Genomic DNA, 24,607 nt, shown 5'->3' on the forward strand with positions numbered 1-24,607 from the left:
TTCATTTCCAGAAGGGTAATCTTGGTTTAATAGCCAATTAAAAAAAAAAAAAACACTCAGAGAGAAATAAGTGGCTTGCCACACTTTAGCCTTCAAAGACTAGTATTAGGCGTTTTGGGAGGGCAATCTTTTCAAATTTACTTGTTTCCATATAAACAAATCTGACCAAAGAAGCTTGGAGCACTTGCTGGGTTATTGGCCCTGATCTAGAAACCATAGTTTGTAGACCATGCAGCAAGGATGGGAAAACTTTGGTTCTCCCATGTAATTGATGGAATCCATCTCCCATAAGTCCCTGATCATTACCTATGCTGGGTGGGGTGCTGGGAATTGGGATCTGGAGAACCAAATCTTCTCCATCCCTGTCTTACAGGATTAGATCTCAACCAGGAGCTCAGTCCAAAAGCAAGATCCACTGGGATAAGTGAGTTTGGATTGTTGGCGGTTCTTGGGCTTTCCTGACTGAGCCCCAACTCAGCCAGGGCTACACTGGTGCAAATCACTTACCTCAGCTGAACTGAAGATAGGCTGGTGCAAGCCACTCACCCTGGCTTATCCAGCTGAACTTAAACCAGTGTAAGTCCCCCTGAAAGAGGCATTCTGGGGGTATAGCAGGGGCAGGACAGGGCAAGAGACCTACACCAATTGCCATTAAGCTCACTCATATAATCTAGCACCTTGGTGGAACTTAGCCAACAAAAAGGTACCTTAAGTAGGGCATAAATGACACCAGCTTTCTATAATTAGGGTTGCTCTGCTGCTTAGCTGAGGTTAGATCCATTGAAATCAAGGAGACAAGATCGTTACGATTTAAGTCCCATTTATTTTCTACACACTAACAATGACTTAGAATGTCTCCATACAGCTGCTGCAATGCATATTCCTAGCAACAACAACAAAAGAGCAAAATACAAAATATGAATGGTGATAACTTTTGAATGCAGAAGGAAAACATGTGGAATAGAGATGGACTCTTGGTGAATTATTAGGATAATTATTAGGATTGTTAGGCTCACCCACATTTTCTCTTGTCCCACTGCTTTCCCCTGAGAAACTGCTCTTTAGCACTCAGTCGGAACAAATGGCAAACCTTGTTTTCTCCAGATTGTCGTTTGCTCTGATTTAGTGGTAAAAAGCAGCTTTTCCCTATGTAAGGAGCAGGGCAAGGGGAGAACCACTCAGACCTATGCTGTCCAAGCATGAGACAAGCAGATGTGTGGACAAGTCCCATGTTGGGCAATGCATTATGTATTGGATATTATACATTGTCCACAGCACTGAAGCATGCAACACCTTCCCCCCCACCCACTTATATTAAGCTCATTGTATTATAAACACACAAAAACTGGATTCTCAGATACTTCCTAGAAAAATAAGTGCTATTTTATAGGTAGACAGATACAGCTCTCCTTGTTCAAAAGGCTGGGAAGAACCATAGGAAAAAACATGTCCCAGGAAGCTTTGATCAGTCTGAAGACTGTTCACAAAAGTTTTTTAGTAGTTTAACAACCATTGAGAAAGAGATCTTCCACAAAATCCTCCATTGATTCTACAAAGTCGTGGCACAAAGCACAAGATGAGTCAGTAGGCCACCATTCAATCCAGGTCATGGCATCTAATGGATACTGGTATCTACAAAAAAGGGAGAAGGAAAGGGGCATTTTAAAGTATGTGAAATAGTGGAAGGAATGCAAACTGCTAAAGTAAATTTAATGGATCTGGCCAATGATGTGTGTCTTACAGTTTACACTACTGCAAGATGCACTACATGGGACTGTCTTTGAAGAGTGTTCAGATACTCAGCAGGTGCAAAAAAATCATTCTGTTTTAATGCTTAATTTGTTCTAGCAATTTCATTAGTTTCCAAGGGTGGTCATACACCATGTAGGGGGCCTTCTTTGCATCAAAAGGCAGTCTAAAAATATTATCATAACTAACTAAATAAATACCTGCCTGTCTATTTTCTACTGTAGGTAGTGCTCAGGGCACAGTGCTAAAACTGTACTATACATTATTGAAGGAGAGATGTCCATTGAACATTTAACTTTATACATTTTAAAGGCTGTCACCAATTAAGTTCTACTCAGAGAAGACCCATTGAAATGAATGGTTGCTCTCTCCACCTCCTCTCTTCACCCCAGTCTACCAAAAAAACAACAACCCAACTTTCAACTGCTCCCTGAAATACTTTGGGCTGTGGCCAACTGAACTGTACTGTACTGAACTGTAGACCTTTTGAAAATAATAGAAATAGTCTGACATTGGGTTCAACTCTTTCTCTTGCAATGCAGAGGTGAAGAATGCATTTGGGTAATATCCAAAATAACACTATTACCACCTCACCTCTTCCCCATCATCCCAAATATTGCTGCTACAATCCTAATGTGTAGAATGGAGTATCCTGTTCAGGTTTCTAAGCAGCTAACCCTGTTCTCTTCCTGAATACTCCATTCCCCACCCCCTCTTCATTGGGCTATTTATTGGGATCCCTACTTAGGTTTCTCCCCACCCCCACCTACATAAGATACCCTCAACTTTTCTCTAAATTAAAAAAGCCCCGAACGTACTCTTTATATATCATGCACTGTAAATCCAAGCTTACTTACTTGGCATTGGCACCATCTCCTATCTTCAAGGCCTCTTTCCCCATGATCAGGTAATTCTCTCCTGGATTAAGCTGAACATCAACACATGAATTCTTTTTAATAAAGATGACTTCTGAGTTCTTCTGAGCAAAAGCCTCCCCTGGAGTAAAAATAGGAGGTTAGAAGGAGCCCAAAGGCCAGCTAGTAGTTCTGTCATTTCTGCAAGACAGAATCACAAAGATAAAATTTATATTTGTTGTTCTGCCCATGTTTGCCTCTGACCCTGCCCAACACTGGCATGCAGCCCTCAGAAGGCTGCCCAGATGGGAAGGTGGTGCTTGGGCTGAAAAATGTTTCCCATGTGGCTTCATGCTCTCCTCATGGAACACTTTGGGGGGGTGTCTTCCTGAGATTAGTAAAGGTAAAAGGACCCCTGACCATTAAGTCCAGTCGCGGATGACTCTGGAGTTGCGGTGCTCATCTCGCTTTACTGGCCGAGGGAGTACAGCTTCCAGGTCAGCATGAATGACTAAGCCGCTTCTGGCGAACCAGAGCAGCGCACAGAAATGTCGGTTACCTTCCCGCTGGAGCGGTACCTATTTATCTGCTTGCACTTTGATGTGCTTTCGAACTGCTAGGTTGGCAGGAGAAGGGACCCAGTAACGGGAGGTCACCCCGGCGAGGGGATTTGAACTGCCGACCTTCTGATAGGCAAGCCCTAGGCTCTATGGTTTAGTCCACAGTGCCACCCATGTTCCTGAGATTACTGGATGACAACTCCCACAATTCCTTTGGCTAGTTAAACAATCTATGGCCTTTTAAACGGTGGTAGGGTGTTGTTACTATGCCATGTGGTTTTGTGTTTTTATATTGTAAACCACTCTGTGGTCCTTGGATGAAGGGCGGTATAGAAATTTAATCAATCAAATAAAAAAACAAATCTGGCCATTGGCTTGATGCGGGTTGGGACTCCCAACAGTAACTGGAAAGCCACAGGGTTCGCTGCTCCCGTTGTATCTTAATGGAATCATTTCAGCTCATGATAACAAATGCTCTCACCTCTTTTATAGAGATCTAGGACAGTTGCAGTGTATTTAACAAAGCTTCCTTCTGGCTTGGAGGACAGGATATTCACTTTATAGACTACAGAGGAGAAATAATAATAATAAAAAACGAGTAACAACAACAATGCTGGACAAAGGTTCATTCTTGAGTTTGTTCATTAAAAGTGACGGTAAGAGTCTCTGCATTTTCTCTGAGCAGAGGTGGAAGGCTGCTATCACCAATTCCCACCATCAATAGCAGACAGCATGTTTTCATCTGTGACATCCTGGTGATGGAAGTCCAGTTAAGTCATTTTTGTTCCCCTGGGAATTTTAATTTTAAATAATTGTTTGTATTTTAAAATGTTGTATTTAAAGTTTTGTATTTAAAGTCACAAGAGGACTACCTCCAATGTGGGCTGAGGAGGATTCAGTTGTTCAGCTCCACTCCACTGCCACAGGACCAGGCTCTGATGCATAGTAGGAAAAGGTCAAAGGGCAACACCAGGACTCCCCCATGGACATCTTGAGGGCTTCCCTTTGGGGCATCTGGTTGCCACTGTGAGAACGAACTAGATGGGATCTTTAAACTGACCCAGTAGGGCCCTTTTTATAGTCTGAAGACCAGCCTTAGGGCAGGAAATGCCCCCTAAATAATCCTGGCACCTTGTTGCTTATATTCCTGAACCAGATTTGAGCACAACGTTTGCTGTGGGGGTCTTTTGTAAGTTGTCTGAGAGCCTCCTGGGGATATAAAGCAGGATATAAGTATTCTAAATAAAAATTTAAAAGGGCTGGAAGGTTGCTGAATTTTAAACACTAGACATTAAATTTTCACTATTGGTTTAGTTGGTATTTGGGCAATTTGCTTACAGGATTTAATTTGCTTTATTGCATATCTTATTGGGATTTTTTTAAAAAAATTAATTAAGATTTCCCCATATTACAGTAAAATAACAACTACAAAAATCAAATAAATAGAATATGGAGTCCTCTCTTAAAAGTAATTATTGGTTAACTCCCAGGTCACCCTTAACTACAGAGTGATTTAGTAGTCAGACTATCTGTCTCACTGTTATCAATCACTAAATAATTATCTTCTGTCAGCAGGAGCTAACAGAGAGACAGCCGAATCACTATTCCTCTCTCCTGGAAGTCCAGGCATCTTATTGTTTTAATTGGAATTACAAACTGTTCTGAGTTTAATATTACACCGGGTGACATATATAAATATAAAATTAAAGATCATCTCCAGAGGGTGGAAAGTTTGGGCATTTGCTAGAATACCAAGAACGACAGAGGAGCCTGAAGCCCTAAGAGTGCAACCATTTCTATATTTTTCAGCGTATCCAAGATAATCAAATGCAATACAAGAAAATGTGTACTTTTAATACCCTGCCTTTTTCACATGGGAGAGAGGCTGCACCTGAGGGTCCCAAAATCACTCGCCAGTAAGATTATACAATATCTGAACCTGATTTCCATGTTGCATGCTTGCCAGAACACAGTAAAATGGAGGCAGCCAATATGTTGCCCTCAAGATACTAGACTACAGCTGGCAACAGCCCTGGAGAACTGAACATGCTCATAATTTGCTCTTAAACATTCTCAGCCACAATCTGAGGCCACTGTATCATACTATAGTACCCATCTCCAAACCGCAGTGTTGCTCCTTTACATTCCCCCCCCCCATCTTTGATGGGGGGGGTGCTCTGAGCATCATTAGGCCCTAACTGAGAGATAAAATAATTCAGTTGATAATTATTCTTATCTTGCTAGACCAGGCTGGAAGGTCTCCTAGATCAAGCTGACCCAGACACTACCACCTAGAATCTTACACCAGCTCTGGAGTGCAAGATATACTTTTCCATGGGTCTTGAAGCTTGGAAAGGATGCTGAACCTCTTCTGAGCATGCTAAGACTGGTCAGGTCTCTTCAAACAGAGGTTGGATCAGTCAGGACCATGGACAGTTCCCAGTGGGCCCTACTAGCTCAAGGATTCACTCCTGTTGGGGATGTTGTCTGGCAGAGAGCTGGAGCTACATGGAGCCTTCAGCCTTTGAGTAAAGTAAGAAGGCCCACATCCTCAGACTGGGAGATCACAAGGGGAAGTGCTGAAGGGTACTGTGTCTCTTTGTGACACAGCCTGTACCTCTTCTGCTTCATGGCACCATGATTACACAAACATAAGAAGATCAGGTTGTAGGCCCATCTAGACCACAATCCTATTCTCCCCTAGTCCACAACCCTGTTCTCACAGTGGATGACATGATGGCAAGCACACAAGTCTCAACGGGAAACACACAATCAGGACTTGATTGCAACAGAATTCTCCCTACTTGTACTTCCCAGCAACCCATATTGCCTCCGACTCTTGAGGGAGAATATATCCATCATGGCTTGGAGACATTGATGGCCTTCTCCTCCATGAATTTGTCTAATCCTGTATTCCAGCTTCCTGGACAGCTTTTAAAACACTGCCCTGCTGGTCAGATTCTAACTGTCATCAAGTCAGCTGTCTGAGGGACGATCTGCCCTGTGCTCCTGGCTTGGTCATTAGCACCAGTTCTGTTCCTGGATCTGATGGAGGAAGGGTGCTTTCAGGGAAGAGACTGCTCTTTATCAAGGCCAAGATCACAATAACCACCACTGACACTGGCTGTAACTTTAATAACTATAACTTGGAAGAACTTGTGCTTGTGCTTGCTTTCCCCTCCTCCCTCCCACTCCTTTCTCCTTGTGTGTCGTGTCTTTTTAGACTGTGAGCCTGACAGGAGGGGCTACCTTCATACTATTTTTAAAGGGCACAGCCTGACTCCCTCCTTTGGCAATCTTCACAGAACTCTAGCCCAATGGTTGCCATCAATTTGATTTGAATTAATTTTATAATGAAATGATTTTAGAATGTTGTATTATTTTATTGTTGTTAGCCGCCCTGAGCCAGGCTTTGGCTGGGGAGGGCGGGATATAAATAAATTATTATTATTATTATTATTATTATTATTATTATTATTATTATTATTAAGCCTTTCTGAAACCTTTCTGAGTTAAAAGGCAGAGGAAAAATGCTGAAAGTAAATATGGGGGGTGGGGACGAATAGCATGCACCAACCCTCAAAATCTTACCATATGCAATGTCCTTCTGGCATGCCACTTCATTCCGAGAATTGAAACTTATAGACCCATCCAGTCTTTTCTGCATGCGACCACATTCCGCTATATTTGAGCAAAACAGAGAAACAGCACAAGCAGAAACTTTTTGCCTTGTTCCAACTTCCTTCCCCCCGCCCTAATATCTGCTTAAGTTGTTCCAGTTCAGCGAACCAAAGAATCCTTTAATTCTTCCTACAAAGCAAAGGGCAGGGGACTCAAAAAACAGCCCAATAAGGCTGAGCGACCTCAGCAGCCATGGAATTCTGAATTACTGTTGTGGGAGGGGAACAGAATGGAATGGCTTGACGGTTGGTGTGGCTGGCTGGAACATTTTGTTGTAGCTCACACTTATAAATTCCTATTAACAGCAGGAAACACTTTCACACTAAGGCCTTCAATGCAATGGGTCACACTACACGATCCTGTAATATATTAGCAATTTAAACGCTGGCAGCAATGTCACTTGGGAAGTGAGTTCCACTGAAGTCAGTAGGAATTTACTTGCATGTAGAGTGAGGGGGAGATTTGATTCCATTCTTATTTAAAGCCAAATTTATCAAATTTGCACTTTCCAAAACAATATGAGAACCAAAACACGACCACTCTCAAAATGTGCACTTATCTGAAATTTGCTATGCTGTTCTACATCCAAACAATATTTTTATGTATTAGAGGAACATGTGCACAAATATGAATATATTAGTGAAAACAACATACAAAAGGCATTCTGCAAGCCAGTTCTCCTAATATATTAGTCAAAACTGATTACAAAAAGAATTGTTTATTGGAAGAAATGTTGAAGAAATTTTATTAGGGTTTTTTTTAAAGGAAAATTTGCAAATTGCTATAGAAATGTGGAGAACTGAATTGAAGATTGGATAAATCAAGCAAAGAGAAATAAAGCTGGCAAATTATTCCATCCCCATTTGCAGGAAAACATTTTTACCTTCCATACATTTGCACTCTGCCCCTTCACAGAGTCTTACGAGTGAGTCTTCTCCATAAGGATCGTAAAATACAGAGCACTGTTTATCTGTGGGAAATCAAAGTTTCAGAAAGACAGAGAGTGGTGGGTGTCAAAGTCCCACGAGCCAAGATGTAAACAAGAATACAGAGCAATTCTACTGAGAAACTCAGAAAGAATTCGGAGCCCTAATGAGGACCAAGTAAGATGTTAAATTATGGACCTGACTGCAATTAGCACACGTGTCTTTTGTTATGTAAACAGCAGCAGATGAAAAGCCTGAGCAGCTTTGGAATAGTGTGGTGTGGCTAGGGGGAGTTTTTCTCTCACCTCTTCAAAGCTACTGTTTGCATTTCAGGGGAAACTCCTCTTGACACCAAAGGGAGTTGCTTCCCACGAAAAGCAAACAACTACAGAGAGGAGATTTTTGTTGCGATCATGACAAAGAGGGAAAGAATTCAACTCCCCCACCCCACAGCTCCTTGGCCACTCCGACTTCTTCATAGCAACTCTTTCCATAACCAAGAACCCTGTGTAATTAATTGCATTCATGCAATTAATGTAATGTCACATTTGGTCCTGGAAATCACACCACTCTGACTGGTGCATGACTGGCTTCAGACATGACAGAGGTGTGGCTCACGTGCCCTTGGGCTGGTCCTCTGATGGTCTTACCCAGTGGAGGCAGCACTGGTGTAAGCAGCACCAGGTGGCTAGGGGCAACCCCCATTCCCGGTAATATCCTCTATATAGTGCTGCTCCAGGGTATTGTGGGAAATTAAAATGGCAGCTAAGCCCAGTCACCTGGTGCTGCTTGGAGGGCTGGGCCAGGCAAATTTATTTCCGGGAGGGCTCAGGGCAGGGATCAATGATGGACCCTCCTGAGATGCCAGAGTCCTGGCAGCTGCTCAAGGATGCAAGCACTAGCGCAAGTCCAACTGTGAAGATCAAGTGGGGAAAGGGAACAGAGGGAAGCTGCCTTATCCCCTGTCAAACCACTGCTCCATCTAGCCCAGCACTGTCAACACTCAATGGCAGTGGTTTTCCAGATCTTCAGAAAGAGGTCCTTCTAAGACCTGCATGGATTGAAATTTGGACCTCTTGCACCCAAAGCATGCTATATACTGCCATTGCTTAGGGCAGAGTTCTCAAAACTTTTCATGCTGGTGACACACTTTTTAGGCATGCATCATTTCGCGACACAGTAATTCAGTTTTACTAGCAAACCAAACTGTTATGTACTGAGTTGAATAGGATCCAAAATGCAGCAGTCTGATTGGTCCACAGGAGCCACCCAATCCAGCTCCAGGTGAAAGTGAATCCGCAACCTGATTGGCCTACAGAAGAATCCTGGAATTAGCCAATCATGTGGGGCCCATTGTGTAAATAATGTATATAAAGCAGGCATTTTGGGGGAACTTCCATTCCTCGCTACTATAAGCTGAATAAAGAGCATGAAATCCACACTCGACTCCAAGTATATTTCACAAACTAATCCCTTTCCAGCCCCGGGAGAAGAGCAGGGAGCATTCGCACGACACACCTACACACTGCAGCCAACACACTAATGTGTCGTGACACACAGTTTGGAAAGCTCTGGCTTAGAGGAACTGTCTCCTTACCAGGGGTGTGATATTCATACACTGTGAAGCTTCCTGGGCTTGCCATTCCAACACGGAATACTTCTGTTACTCGGAACCCAATGCACAGAAATTCATTTGCTGGAATCTTATTGGAAACAGAATGCAAGTTAGGATGGATTGACTTGAGGAATTTCCCCACAACCATGGGGCCTATTTTCCCCCAATCTCCTTGCATTGTAAGTCCAGAGAGCCCGAGTTCATTCATGTCATGGGGAAGAAATATAAATTTAGCCCCAGGAAAAAAAATTCAATGAAATCTACTTGTGGTGTATGGCAAAAAGGTGGCACCATGCAGGGCAATGTACCCGCCCCCCACTAATTCCACACGAACATCCTCCCTGCAAGCACAGGGCAGTATCCAAATCACTCTTTCCATTAGTATAAGGATTTCCATTCTTACAATGAAACCCCATTACAGCGCCCTCCCCAAATCTGCTCTGAATGGTTAGTGCTGAGGTAAGCAATGGCTTGGTATGTTGTCCAAACCCAGGTTCATGGTTCAGCCAAGGTTTGTCTTATGATTTATGGCATGTGGTTTGTATGGGACAGCTAAACTGCAACCTCAGGAAACTGCCTTATATAGAGTCAGATAGCTGGTCCATCTAGTCTAATACTGCCCACACTGCCTGAGAGTGGAACCCCTGGAAATCAGGCACACGTGTTTCTGAGCCCTATCTGGAGACACCAGTGATAGAACCTGGACCTTCTGCATCATCATCATCATCTTACTGACCCAGAGACTGACCCAGAAACTCCAGCGGGTGCAGAATACCACGGCGAGACTCCTTACGGGGTCCTCGCTGCAAGATCACATTCACCTGGTGCTATACCAGCTGCACTGGCTCCCGGTGGGGTACAGGATCAGGTTTAAGGTGCTGGTTTTAACCTTTAAAGCCCTATACGGCCTAGGACCCTCGTACCTACGGGACCGCCTCTCCTGGTATGCCCCACAGAGGAACTTACAGTCTTCAAACAAAAACATCCTGAAGGTCCCAGGCCACAGAGAGGTTAGGCTGGCCTTAAGTAGAGCCAGGGCTTTCTCGGCTGTGGCTCCAATCTGGTGGAACGCTCTGCCACAAGAGACTAGGGCCCTGTGGGACTTGACATCTTTCTGCAGGGCCTGCAAGACAGAGCTGTTCCACCAGGTCTTTGACTCCCTCCTTTGGCAATCTTCACAGAACTTTAGCCTAATGGTTGCCATCAATTTGAATTGAATTAATTTTATAATGAAATGATTTTAGAATGTTGTACTATTTTATTGTTGTTAGCCGCCCTGAGCCCGGCTTCGGCTGGGGAGAGCGGGATATAAATAAAAATAATTATAATTATTAACATATTATTATTATTATTATTATTACTTTTATTTGTACCCCACCCACCTGACTGGATTGCCCCCACCACTCTGGGTGGTTCTGCCACTGAGCTATGGACCTTCCCATGGCTCAGCATAATAGTGCAAGCAGCAAAATGACCAGGGAGAAGCAAAGTGGCCAGGATCTTCTCTTCTAGAGCCTACACATTTTGCACTAAGCCATGGTCTGACTTATGTGCAAATCAGGCAGAGCTAAGCACCTCTCCCACTGCCACTGCAATTTGGAACACAAACTGCAACTGTATTTGAGTAAAAGGTGGAAAATATTGGGATATCTGGTCATAGCCAGCTTGCATCACATTGTAGTCTGGCCTCAAGTATCTCAGTCCTTGGCACATTTTTAATTTATTTTTAAAGTTTCTAGCCATTGGTTTTCACTGGTTAGGAAAGATGCCTCAGTACCCTGAAAAACTCATTCCTCTATTCCCCTTTTTTGATATCAGAAAGAATGCTCTATGCAGATTTGGAAACCTGGCATAACAGATCATAATTAATTATTAATAATACACTGCATGATGGTTATGATTATGATGATGATTTTTATTTATACCCCGCCCTCCCCAGCCAAGGCCGGGCTCAGAGCGGCTTACAAGCAATAATAAAAACAAATTGAATGATTACAACTTAAAAACAAAATTAAAATACAACATTAAAATATGGAAACATTAAAATATTAAAATGTAGCCTCATCACAGGAGGAGAAGGAAAGGAAAAAAGAAAGAAAGGGAGGGAGGGAATCAAATTGGCTCCAAGCCAAAGGCCAGGCGGAACAACTCTGTCTTACAGGCCCTGCAGAAAGAAATCAGATCCTGCAGGGCCCTGGTCTCATGAGGCAGAGCGTTCCACCAGGCCGGAGCCAGAGTTGAAAAGGCCCTGGCTCTGGTTGAAGCCAATCTAACTTCCTTAGGGCCCGGGACCACTAGAGTGTTGCTATTTATGGACCTTGAGGCTCTCCGTGGGGCATACCGGGAGAGGCCGTCCCGTAGTTCCGAGGGTCCTAGGCCGTGAAGGGCTTTAAAGGTCAAAAGCAGCACCTTAAACCTGACCATGTACTCCACCGGGAGCCAGTGCAGTTTGAAAAGCATTGGGTGAATATGCTCCCATGGCAGACACCCCGTGAGGCGCCTCGCTGCAGCATTCTGCACCCTCTGGAGTTTCTGGGACAGCTTCAAGGGCAGCACCGTGTAGAGCAAATTACAGTAGTCAAGCCTGGAGATGACTGTCGCATGGATCACTGTGGCCAGGTCGGGGCGGGAAAGGTAACATAACAATGATAAATAATAATAATAATAATAAAGTTACATAACAATGATGTACGTCAATCCTACCCTTCCTCCCAAGCAACAAACACCAGACTGGTAAAACAATGTTGCGTGTCAAGACCCCAAGGCCTTCCCCTTATGTTGAATAATAACATGTGGACACTGTATATTGGGTTAATGGGCAAAATTTAGGCCACAACTTTATTGGTTGCAGAATGTGAGTGGTATTGGCTTAGGCACTGGAATTGAACCGACTATATCTGACTCCTGCACGTCATGCAGGAAGTCTCACAAGGGTTAACCACCAGTAGGGGGAGCCCTGTTGATGTACATCAGGGACGTCCAACAGGTCGATCATGATCTACTGTTAGATCCCCGGGAGGTCTTGGTAGATCGTGGTCCCTTTCCTTAGCATTGGTAAAATAGAATCTGGCCCTGCCCTCCATTGTTGCATGAGCTGCAGAACGGAAGATGGAGTTTACTCAGCGAGTAAGCTCTTTCTCCGTCCTTGAGCTTAGGCTTGAATTCACAAAAATCTGTGTCTTCCTCCTACCTAAAAAAGCTCAACAACTTTGACCTGAACCCCAAAAAAGGGGGTAGATCACTGCCAGTTTTTAATTCTGTGAGTAGATCGCAGTCTCTTGGTAGTTGTCCAACCCTGATGTACATCAACTGGGAGCTCCCCCCATGGTCACTGGAAGGTTGTGCCATGGCCCTAGCCTCCACTGGGGCTTCGGACAGGAACCACAACCCCCGGCTTCCTTTGACGGAATACCCTTGAAAATGAAGGGGCAGGTGATGGCCATACCTCCCCTCCCCCAAACCAGGTTTTTACCAATGCTTAACCACCAAACCTTACAAAGGTTGTGATGATTGCTACGAGGTGGGCGAAAACCAAATTGCCAGTTCCAATTTGCCAAGTGGAAAAATTCCTACCAGGCCCCTCAACAGTGACCAACTGAGGTCCATAGCAAGGCCAATATGATGAAAAGAGGGTGGGAGATCCGCGGAAGCCAGAACCAGAAGGGGGGATCCCCTGGCAGTGCGGCTGCTTAAAAGGGGTAAGCCATGCCTCCCAGCCAACCGGATTGGCTGACCGGGAGCCGTGACGCAGCCGGGGCTCCCTAATGACGAGGGGGCTTAGCCCAGCCCCCGCTGAGTGCGGAGGTCGCGTGGCCTGCCTGCAATACCACCCACTGGGAAGTGGACTGGCCTTATCCAAAAAAACCTTATGTTTTTGCCCAAATCAGTGTCCCCCTACACCAGTTGCACAACTTGGTGGATAATTCTGAGATACTGGTTGATTATTAGAATTAGGAGAAGATCCAGCCCTGGCACAGAAGAACTGGAAAATGACTATAACCGATGAAACATTTTATTTTAATGAAAAGGACAGAGAAGCCATAGAGAACCTACCGAGTCTATTTGCACCAGAACATGTCCATTGGTTATCTCATAGCTTGCAATCAACTGGTCCATGTTATTCGCAAGCTGAGCAGGGAGAGGGAGAGAGAGAGAATTCAGCAACTAGTCTTGGTTGTGACCACAATAACAACTATATTAACATATGCAGTGCCTTCTTTCTAGGGAAAAACGGTTCCAGTACTCACTGGCAGCGCCTGCACCCGCCCCGCCACAACCATCATGAGCTCTGCTAGAGAGGCAACCAAGGCACATGCGGCCAGCAGCCAGGGCAGGGCAGTCTGTCACATGCTGTGTCTCCCACCCTCACACTCCTCGAGGAGTGGGACATTTGTACTCCAGCCAGCCCTGGGGCGCAGGGGCAGCAACTGGACCCTGGCAGGAAAAGGTGTCGGTAGTGCATACTGGAGCATACTACCAGGGAAAAAAGCACAGAATCTATAGCAGAAAACCGTAAAAATAGGATATGATGGTGCGAGTGGAATTGGGTTGCATGTTTTCATGAAATGGCTGTCATGTTAAACTGGTAATCTAACCTGAACTGGGCTGGTTTCAGCTTGAGGGAGGCCTTGTCAAGAGGTTGCCTGATGGACCGCCTCTTACACTGGAGGATCCCCAGACTTGGGGTTACCTGGTGGCAATGGAAAGTGACAACATGCCGCCATTTTAAATTTTTCACAATGCCCTAGGACAACATGGTGCATAGGACTGCAGAGCTACCAGCCACGATGGCCATGTTCTCCCTCCAGAGTCAGAGTTGCCAGGAATCACAAGTGGGGGGAGAGCTCAGGTCCTGCTTGGGGACTTTCCACTGGGACATCTGGTTGGCTGTTGTGAGGACAGAGTGCTGGACCAGATGGGCCTTGGGCCTGATCCAGCAGAGCTGTTCTGACATTGTTATTTATTTAACAGGGGTGACCACCTTACTTACAATAGATAAGTCTTCTGTGTTTGCTTCCAATCCACTGATAAGAGATATATCCATCACAGCATGGGAGGAGGCAGACTGAGGTTCTCCTCTGAGAGGCTTGTACCTACACAGGGTGAAAGCAGAACAAGACCCTGATTCCATAAAGAGAACAACCTTCTCCCACTCTGGTTCCAACATGCATCCTCTACCTATTCATTACTAATATGCCTCTGAATACCAGCTATCCCTTCCATTGAATACACCCACTTAAACACGCCCAGCTTTCATGCCAGAATCAGATACTTACCCCTCTTCTTTCATTCTGAATAGAGAAGCACATAGATGACAGGTGTATGTGCAGGGGCAAAGGGAGTATACCCGCGCTATGTTGTGGTCCTGTCTTTTTCTCTGCTCTTTTAGTTGTGGCAGGTATTATGTCATCCTCCCCATGGCAGCCATTTTGTGACTGCTGCCATAACACTCTCTAAAATTCCAAATGCGCCCACTCACTCAAAAAAGTTTGTGGCCCCCTGACTTAGATGATTTGGGATGTATCCAACTAAGTTTCTACTTAGAGAAGGCCTATTGAAATGGACCCAAATCAGTCATGACCATTAATTTCAACAAGTTCACTCCATGTAGGACTAACAGTGGATGTAACCCTTGGGATGTAATGATCTCTGCTACATCCTCTCTGGTTTAATGGTTACGCTGACTTAAAAAATATGCTGCATTTGGGAGACACACATACTTATCCTGCTGAGCTGGTTCTTGACAGGTGTGCCAAGGTCCAACACTGGGCACATTAATGGATGTATCTCCAACTCATGGAGGGTGGCAGAAAGCCCTAAAGGTTCCCCAGACTAGAACAAATCTATGAATTCAAAAATCAGTGGTGTTGTATCCAAACAAGTTCTAGACTAGAGGCCATGAAATGAATGGAACGAAGTTAGTCATGCCAATTGATTTCAATCTGTGTAGACTTATATGGATGTAGCATAGTAAAAATATATCTAAATGGAAAATGAAAACCAGAATAAGCAATCATATAAGATCAGAAGGTCGGCGGTTCGAATCCCTGCGATGGGGTGGGCTCCAGTTGCTGGGTGCCTGCTCCTGCCGACCTAGCAGTTCAAAAGCACATCAAAGTGCAAGTAGATAAATAGGTACTGCTCCAGCAGGAAAGTAAACAGTGTTTCCGTGTGCTGCTCTGGTTCGCCAGAAGTGGCTTAGTCATGCTGGCGACATGACCCGGAAGTTGTACGCCGGCTCCCTCGGCCAATAAAGTGAGATGGGCACCGCAACCCCAGAGTCGGCCATGACTGGACCTAATGGTCAAGGGTCCCTTTACCTTTGCTGAAAAAGAATGGATCGATCTAATATCCCTAACCCTTCTGTAATAGCTATTCTGACCACCAACATTATAATTAATCCATCTTTTCATCTCTTCAACTCCTGTTTAACTGCCTGTCTTTTTCAACAGACCCCCACCCCACCCACTGCAAAAGTCATGCATTCTGGGCTCCACTCACTATTTCATCACACACCACAGCTGCCAATCATTCTTCCATGTGTTCTCCTTTGACATGGAGACTAGTAGTAGGACCAGTCCTCAGCCACCCCCCAACTTCATGCCTTCTTATATACAAACATACATACATGCACACATACATTTTATTTGTATGCCACCTTTCCATAGTTCAAACCATGCTCAAGGCAGCTTACAACATGGGGGGGGGGCGGAATTATGTAATTACAAATGTAACAAAAGTAGCCATAAGCAATAAATAAAACAGCAAAAAGTACACAGCCACATCAAACATTTTCACATAAACCATAACCTCTAAAATAAAGATACAAAAATGTAATATCAATAACAGCAACAGCCCCCTTCCACAAGAAAACCCCCAGCCCAAGAGTCTGTTCGGCAGCCTCAGCCTTTGTAGCTGGAGTCAGGCAGGGCCCCTCCCTCCCAGGCAAGGTGGGAAAAGGCCTGCAAGGAAAGGATCAGATCTTCCAGGACTCACAGCCAAGATGTATAACCAGTTCAGAGGGTCGCACTGCCTGTTAGCCTCTTCCTTTCTAGCCTCAGTGTTGCCCTTGCAAAACTCAGAGGTACATAAGCAAATCCAAAATGAGACACTTGTTTCCCAACCACCCTACCCTGGCATTTCTGACAACTGGCACACTGAGTGACAGGCTCTCTCTTGCCTCATCTGGACTTACTTTGCACAGGCCGTCAAGTGCTTTGCTTCATCCAAGTAGCTGGAGGAAGAGCTCCTCCCATCGATATTCATTTCTGCAAATGCAACAGCAGGATGTGTTTACGCAGGCTTGTCAAAACCATTGTCCAGTACACAGATTCCTAAATGGTTACAACAACCCTGAGTCCTGGTTCTGTACACTCAACTGGAGGAAACTAATTACTTCCAAAGTCTGAGCTTTTTAAAAACAACAACAACAACAACACATTGGCTCCCAGTACGTTTCTGAGCACAGTTCAAAGTGTTGGTTCCACCCCCATCATTCTGCCAAGACACTGAGGTCCAGCGCTGAGGGCCAAGTTACAGGGAACCAGGCAGAAGGCCTTCTCGGTAGTGGCACCCGCCCTGTGGAACGCCCTCCCACCAAACTTTTAGAAGACATCTGAAGGCAACCCTGTTTAGGGAAGCTTTTAATGTTTAACAGACTATTGTATTTTAATAATTTGTTGGAAGCCGCCCAGAGTGGCTGGAGAAACCCAGCTAGATGGGCGGGGTAATAATAATAATAATAATAATAATAATAATAATAATAATAATAATAACAACAACAACAACAACAACAACAACATACAGCCCTGCAGTTCAAACCAGGATTTCAGAATGTGCTCATCACTCAGGCAGGTGTGGGGAAACCCCTTACATCCTGAGAGCCACATTCCTATCTGGACAACATTTTGGGGGCCACATGGCAGCGCTAGGTGGCAGGCCAAGGAAAAAGTGAGTGGAACAACAAATATAAAATTTTACTTTTGCACATTAGGGTATGTTCTACACATATTCACACACCTTCATTCAGGCAAGCAGAAAGTGTTATCAGAATTCAAGGACACCTTCAAACCTGGCATAAACACTCACAGAATATAATCATAGAATTGTAGTGTTGGGAGGGACCCCGAGGGTTATGGAGTCCAACCCCCTCAATAAAGGTGTGACGTGGAGAGAATCTCAAGGGCCAGGCTGAGAGGCCTGCTGGGCTGCATTTGGCCCTGGGACCTTAGGTTTCCTAGTCTTGATTTATGGCATTTGAACACAAATACACTCCTCCAATGCAGAGTTGAGGACACCAAATCCCATTTTAAAAAGGAAGTGCTATAGGAATGTTATTTCCCACACATACACTGTGATGGGACGATGAGCTGCTTGTGCGTAAAATGCAAGTCCCTCAGAGTTTGATCAGGTTTTCAAACCTCTGCCTGTGACGGAGCCCCTCCAGCATGGCTGCGTCAATCACTAGTAGAATCCGAAAGTGGCTGCTTTCGGAATCGTTTCCAACATAAAAGCTCTTTAACGGAAACACGTCGTCTGGCCTCTCGGCGTGACAGTTTCCGGCGAGGTGTGGGTGTCCCTATAGGAGGTCCTGAGACCTCCCCACTGTTTTCGCTGGAAGCGTCTCTGAGCCATCCCTCCGACTCACTTTCCCTTGGAGTTCTTGCTCGCCCTCTACTGGTTCCCTCTTCCGCTGCTACTCCTCTCTCAACCTCAGTGAGCCTTTGCGCCCCCGGCGCTTTAGATGGCAGTTCCCTGACATCCACCTCCCCTCCAGGGCCCCCTTCACCCCCTCCCGTCTCCTCCCCTACTGGCGGTGAGGAGGTAAAACCCCTGAAAGAACCTCCTTCGTCTTCCGACGTCGCGAACACTTCCCTCCACTTGTTGCTGTTCCTACTCTCTCGGTAATCTTCGTCATCGGAGTCCACTCCCTCTTCCAACTCCGACTCCGCGAACCCTTCCATTTCCTCTTCCTCATCGGTGGTGCCGAAATACTCCCTCCTAAACCTTGCTATCGGCTGAGGTTTCCTCGGGAACCTTTGGTGGAACGTTTCTGTTAAAACCTCGTCATTGACTTCCTCTGCATTCACCCAGGTGTTTTCTGACTCCGGTTCCCCTTCCCACGCCACCAAATACTCCACCTGATTTCCCTTCCACCTGGAATCGAGGATTTCCGCTACATGGTTGTGGCGTTCCCTCTCTTCCAAGGCTGGTCCCCTGACGTACTCCCCTTCACGTCCCCCCCTGTATGGTGACAGTAACGACCTGTGGAACACTGGGTGCAATTTCATGTGGTTGGGTAATCGGAGTTTGAAAGCTACCGGGTTGACCTGCTGAATGACCTCAAAGGGTCCCAATCTTCTGGGCCTCAATTTCTTACAACCCCCTTTGAACGGCAACCCTTGGGTTGACAACCACACTTGATCCCCCACCCTTATGGTTTCACCTTCCCTTCTGTTCTTGTCTGCCTGCTTCTTATATTGTGCCTTAGCCCTTTCTAAGTTGAGCTGGAGCTGATGATGGATCGCTTCCATCTCTTCTACAAAATGTTCAGCCGCTGGGACGCTCCATCTCTCCCCTCCTTCCCCTGGAAATGCCCTGGGGTGACACCCGTAATTAGCCAAAAAGGGACTCATCCCTGTGGACACATTCTCCGCATTATTGTAGGCAAATTCTGCCAACGCCAACTTTTCGACCCAATCGTTCTCTCTGTCATTGACATAACACCTCAGATATTGTTGAAGAATGCCATTTGCTCTTTCCGCCGGCCCGTTGGTTTCAGGGTGCCGGGCAGTTGAAAAATTGACTTCCACGTGCAGCAAGCTCATGAGCTTCCTCCAGAACCTGGAAGTAAATTGTTTGCCGCGATCTGAGATCACCCTCAAGGGAGCCCCGTGCAACCTAAAGATGTGTTCTACAAACAACTTCGCGGTTTCTTCCGCTGTGACTGCATGTGAGCATGCTACAAAGTGGCACATCTTAGTTAACAGGTCTACTACTACCATGATGGCTGTTTTCCCCTTGGACTTTGGCAGATCCGTCATAAAATCTATTGATATCGCTTCCCAAGGCCGTTCTGGTGTGGGTAATGGTTCTAATAACCCTGCCGGCGCCCTTCTTTCCCCTTTGGCTCGCTGACATTGGTCACACCCTCTTACATACTCCCTTACATCTTCCCTCACCTTAGGCCACCAAAATTCCCTGGTAACCAACCACATGGTCTTGTGTTGTCCAAAATGTCCCGCCGTGGGGCTATCATGCAACTGCTTGAGTACTCTCCCCCTCAATTCACCTTCGGGTATATACAGTGCCCCTTTGTAATACAATGCCCCATTTCTTTCCTCAAAACCTCCGGGGCTCTCGCCCTCCCCCCTGAGACCTCTGAGCTTATCCTGGGCATATTCATCATTTTCCGTTTCCTCTACCAGTTCTCGTTGCCCCACCAGCGCCGCCCCACACACCCAGCGGTCCTCAGGGATGACATGTCTCTCTCCGATCACCCCCTCCCCTTCCCAATACTCTGGTTTGCGTGAGAGCGCGTCCGCCCTGACGTTTTCTGGGCCTGGCACATAACAAATTTCAAAGTTGAATTTGGAGAATTCCTGTGCCCATCTCACTTGTCGTTGGTTGAGCACTCGAGCTGTTCTCCAATACTCTAAATTCTTGTGGTCGGTGCACACTTGCACCTTGTGTTGTGCCCCAATTAATAAATGTCTCCACCTCCGGAATGCTTCGTGAATGGCAAGTAGTTCCCTGTCATACACCGTGTAATTCCTCTCGGATTTATTCAGCTTCCGCGAGAAGAAGGCACACGGTCTCCACTCCGACGCACTCCTCCCCGGTTGAAGAAGGACCGCCCCTACCGCCCGGTCGGATGCATCGGTTTCCACTCTCATGGGTTTTCGTAAATCCACATGCAGAAGTTGTTCTTCCGAGGCGAAAGCCCTTTTCAGTTCTTCAAAGGCTCGATCCGCCTCTACCGTCCAAACAAATTTCTTCTTGCTGCTGAGGCAGTCGGTGATGGGCGCCGTCAAGTGGGCAAAGTTCTTGATGAACTTCCGATAAAAGTTCCCAAACCCCAAGAATCTTTGCACGTCCTTCTTGGTCTTCGGTGTCTTCCATTCCAGTACCGCTTGGACCTTGCCTGGATCCATGGCCAATCCCTTGTCTGACAAGCGGTACCCCAGGAATTCCACCTCCTTGGTATGAAACTGGCACTTCTCCAGTTTCACCCACAGCTGGTTGGCTTGCAGCCTGCCCAACACTTCTCGAACGTCCCTCACATGCTGTTCCTCATCTTCCGAATACACCAACACGTCGTCTAAAAAGGCCACACAATTCTTGTAGAGCAAAGGTCCCAGAACGTGGTTTATAAAAGCTTGAAAACACGCGGAGCCCCCTTGTAGACCGAAGGGCATAATGAGGTATTCAAAGGCTCCCAAAGGGGTAAACATGGTGGTCTTCCATTCATCTCCCTTCCTTATGCGTATCAGATTGTACGCCCCCCGCAGGTCCAGCTTTGTAAAAATCTTTCCCTTCCTTACTCTGGTCAAAATGTCATCAATTCGGGGCATAGGGAAAGCCAGGGGCTCCGACACTGCATTGAGGGCCCTAAAGTCACACACCAGTCTCGGTTTGTCTGTGTTCTTTTTGTCCACAAAAAACACTGGGCTGCCCCCCACCGCTCGGGACTCTCTGATGAAACCTCGCTTCAGGTTTTTGTCAATGAACTCCCTCAGCTCCTGCATCTCCCTGTCTGACATGGCGTACAGTTTGCCTACTGGGAGTTGGGCCCCAGGGAGTAGGTTGATTTGACAGTCAAAGGGTCTATGCGGTGGCAGTTTGTCTGCTTCCCTTTCGCTGAATACGTTGCTCAGATCTGCGTATTGCGGGGGCACCTTCCCTTTGTCCATTACTTCCATCCCGGCTAGGGTGACTCTGTCCCCTCCCGAAACCTTCCCCTCCTTGCAGTGTTCTAGGCAATGCGCTGACCCAAAGGAGACCACCCTCTGATGCCAGCCCACTAGCGGATCGTGTAGCGCCAGCCAGCTCATCCCCAAAATGATGGGCGCTCCTCCCAGGATGGCCACATTAAACGCTATCTGTTCGGTGTGCCTTGCCACCCTCATTATCATCGGGACAGTCTGTTGGCTAACTTCTCCCCCCAACAGCTCTCTGCCGTCAATCGTAGTCACCTGCAAGGGGTTACTTAAAGGGATGGTTTGTATCTGGTGCTCAGCTGCAAACTCCTTACTCATGAAATTACAGGAGCTGCCTGAATCCAAAAGCGCCTTGATCTTTAGTGGGTGTCCGTTTGGCAGTTCTAGTAACACCTCTATCACTAAAGCGGGTCTGGGAGGTTCCGGCATGGGCACTTTCACTGCTCTTTGGCCTGGCTGCTGTGCCCCGACGGTGGCAGCCAGGCGTTGGCTTTTACTTGCTCCTTGCCTTCCTCTTCCTTTCCCCCAACAGCTCCTGCCATCCCTTGCCATTCCTTTCTTTGTGGGCAGACTCTGGCAACGTGCCCTGGCTGTTGGCAGAGATAACATCTCTTGGCGCTCCTTCCCTCCTTCTTCCGCCCTTCACTGGGATTTGAAACTGCGCGCGCCCGCGCTGTTCCAACTTCCATCGGCTCTGCCGGCGGGAAAGGTGGCTCTGGAATGTCTGGAATGCGGAACTCCCTCCAACGGTCTCCTTTCCCTTCCCGCTTTTCCAAAGCCCTCGCCTCCTGGCGCGCTCCTATGCTCAACGCAGATTTGGTTAACTGATCCATAGACTCCGCCCTGGGCCCCCGGGAAAGCTCATCTTTGACGGTTGAAGAAAGCCCCTCTTCGAAAAGCATTTGGATGGGCTCCGCCGATAGGTCCCACCCCAATTTATGAATCAGCATAGTAAATTCAGTCCAGTACTCACGGACAGATCTGCTTCCTTGCTGGCAAGCCATTAACTGCCTTCGCACCACCCCCTGCTCAATATCGCTGGAAAACATCAGGTCCATGGCACGAAAAAACTTCCTCGTGTCCTTTAGGATCTCATTATTCGCTGCCATCAGGGGTCTAACCCAATCTTTCGCCCCGGATTCGAGATGGCCAATCACAAAAGCCACTCGCGATTCCTCGTCGGGGAAGTCATCAAACTGCAAGTTTAGAGCGTATTGCATCTCTGTTCTAAAGGCATGATAGTTCCTGGGATCCCCCCCGAATTTCTGCACCAATCCTGGCACCTTTCTGGCGAGCGGGGTGGTTTTCTCCTTTCCCTTTTCTGCATCCTGAGCCCTCCTCTCCTCAAGCCTCGCCGTTTGCAGCGCCAACTGGATCTCCAACGCCCTGTACCTTTCTTCCAGGCTTGGACCCCCTCCAGCTGCTCCTGCTCCTCCGGTTCCGGCTGGGTTGCTCATGATGCTTTTCCCTGCGAAAGCTGGCTTTCGGTGACTTTCGGATTGCTGTGATGGGACGATGAGCTGCTTGTGCGTAAAATGCAAGTCCCTCAGAGTTTGATCAGGTTTTCAAACCTCTGCCTGTGACGGAGCCCCTCCAGCATGGCTGCGTCAATCACTAGTAGAATCCGAAAGTGGCTGCTTTCGGAATCGTTTCCAACATAAAAGCTCTTTAACGGAAACACGTCGTCTGGCCTCTCGGCGTGACAGTTTCCGGCGAGGTGTGGGTGTCCCTATAGGAGGTCCTGAGACCTCCCCACTGTTTTCGCTGGAAGCGTCTCTGAGCCATCCCTCCGACTCACTTTCCCTTGGAGTTCTTGCTCGCCCTCTACTGGTTCCCTCTTCCGCTGCTACTCCTCTCTCAACCTCAGTGAGCCTTTGCGCCCCCGGCGCTTTAGATGGCAGTTCCCTGACATACACACACACCCTAAATTTCAAATTAGGGTCAGGAGACCACTGGCAAATTAGGAATAGGCTTCTATGCCGTCAACAGATTGGTAGAAGTTGAGATAGGTACAGCTCCTGGAACAGGAGAGGTGTGCAGAGATCAGAGAAAGGTGAGCAGATGGGTGTCAGAATTACCATATTTTGGACTCCTTGAGAAATTCACCCAGCTGAATGGGACACAGCTGTGGGCAGCCTGAGGAAGCACCTTCCGTCTTGGTGCCTGCCCATAAAAGCAAACCTAGAGGGAGAGACTAGGGTAATGTCTCCCGTCTCTTCATTAATTATTTTATTTCCCCCATACCTTCATTTATTTATGATGCTTATAGACAAAAGTTGTCCGGGTGGCTTATGATAAAAGCATAATCCAAAACACTTTAAAACAGAAATTATTACTTTCTCACCAGATGGTGACTTGATAGCAATCTTCAGCTCAAAGTTACAAATATCTTCAGAGGTGCTGATCTTATAATATACGCTCCTCACCTGTACAAGTCCAGATTAAAAACAAAACAGAACTCAAGTTACATTTTAAGAGAGTTTGAACTCACCAGCCAAGAATCTATCCATACATAATTTGTGTGAAAATCTCAGACCCAATGAAGAGTGAACTTCTAAGGCAATCTATTCATGGAAGCGAGTCTTACCTAAATAAATTCAGTTCATTTACAGTATTTAGGTCCAATAGTTTGCTCTCTGGAGCCCACTTTCTATAGGTGTTTCCAGACTCTCATTGTTTTTAGATGGGGTTCAAATAAATTAACAGCAAATTCACGTTTTACAATTATAGTTGAGTGAGAGGCCTTCCATCACAAACCTACTTCCTCCAAAATATCAGACTTTTTTCAACAAGACATTGGGAAATGCACTGGGAAAGTTGGGATTATACATGATTTGGCACATGGTAATCTAACCTCCCCCACCCAAAACAAATCAGAGCACATGTTCATTAAATAGCCAATTCTCCCTGCAAACTAATCAGGATGAGTCCTCAGCAAACAGGTCATCTGGAAGTGACCCAAAATGTTAATTCACGTACATTCACTGTTGCTAAGCCGGTGTTGCTGCCTGTGCGAACCTCTAAGTCATCATTCAAAGGAGCCTGGATACGTAAAAAAAATTGCAGAAAGTGATGTTAGTGTAAATTAGATCCTCATTAAGTGTGTGGGCTTAAAAAAAAAGTCCTTGTGATAATTCATCAGGAAATTTTAATGCAAATTACTTCTAACAGACACATATTTGTATGTGGTCCTGCCTAATATCCACACATTTTTGCAAAGCGGTTTTCCTAAATAAAATAACATACAAAAATGCATTGAACTAATATATGACATTTTTATGCA

The 24,607-nt window shown here is 46.2% G+C and overlaps 1 protein-coding gene across 2 annotated transcripts in view; it reads right to left on the minus strand.

Moving 5' to 3' along the window:
- Window positions 1-803: 803 nt before the first annotated feature.
- C5 (complement C5) overlaps window positions 804-24,607 on the minus strand; it is a 78,635-nt gene continuing 54,831 nt past the window's right edge. For both annotated transcript variants that reach the window (XM_081896276.1, XM_081896275.1), the window contains exons 31-41: window positions 24,304-24,366; window positions 23,669-23,750; window positions 16,581-16,653; window positions 14,376-14,478; window positions 13,439-13,513; window positions 9,368-9,473; window positions 7,728-7,814; window positions 6,755-6,844; window positions 3,645-3,728; window positions 2,607-2,745; window positions 804-1,632 (exon numbers count right to left, since the gene is read on the minus strand). In XM_081896276.1, the coding sequence (XP_081752402.1) occupies window positions 1,503-1,632; window positions 2,607-2,745; window positions 3,645-3,728; window positions 6,755-6,844; window positions 7,728-7,814; window positions 9,368-9,473; window positions 13,439-13,513; window positions 14,376-14,478; window positions 16,581-16,653; window positions 23,669-23,750; window positions 24,304-24,366 (1,032 nt within the window). In that variant the 3' untranslated portion in view covers window positions 804-1,502. The remainder of the gene's footprint in view (window positions 1,633-2,606; window positions 2,746-3,644; window positions 3,729-6,754; window positions 6,845-7,727; window positions 7,815-9,367; window positions 9,474-13,438; window positions 13,514-14,375; window positions 14,479-16,580; window positions 16,654-23,668; window positions 23,751-24,303; window positions 24,367-24,607) is intronic.

Source organism: Podarcis melisellensis (genome assembly GCF_964234715.1).
Source record: "Podarcis melisellensis genome assembly, chromosome: Z".
In the NCBI taxonomy this organism is placed as follows: domain Eukaryota; kingdom Metazoa; phylum Chordata; class Lepidosauria; order Squamata; family Lacertidae; genus Podarcis; species Podarcis melisellensis.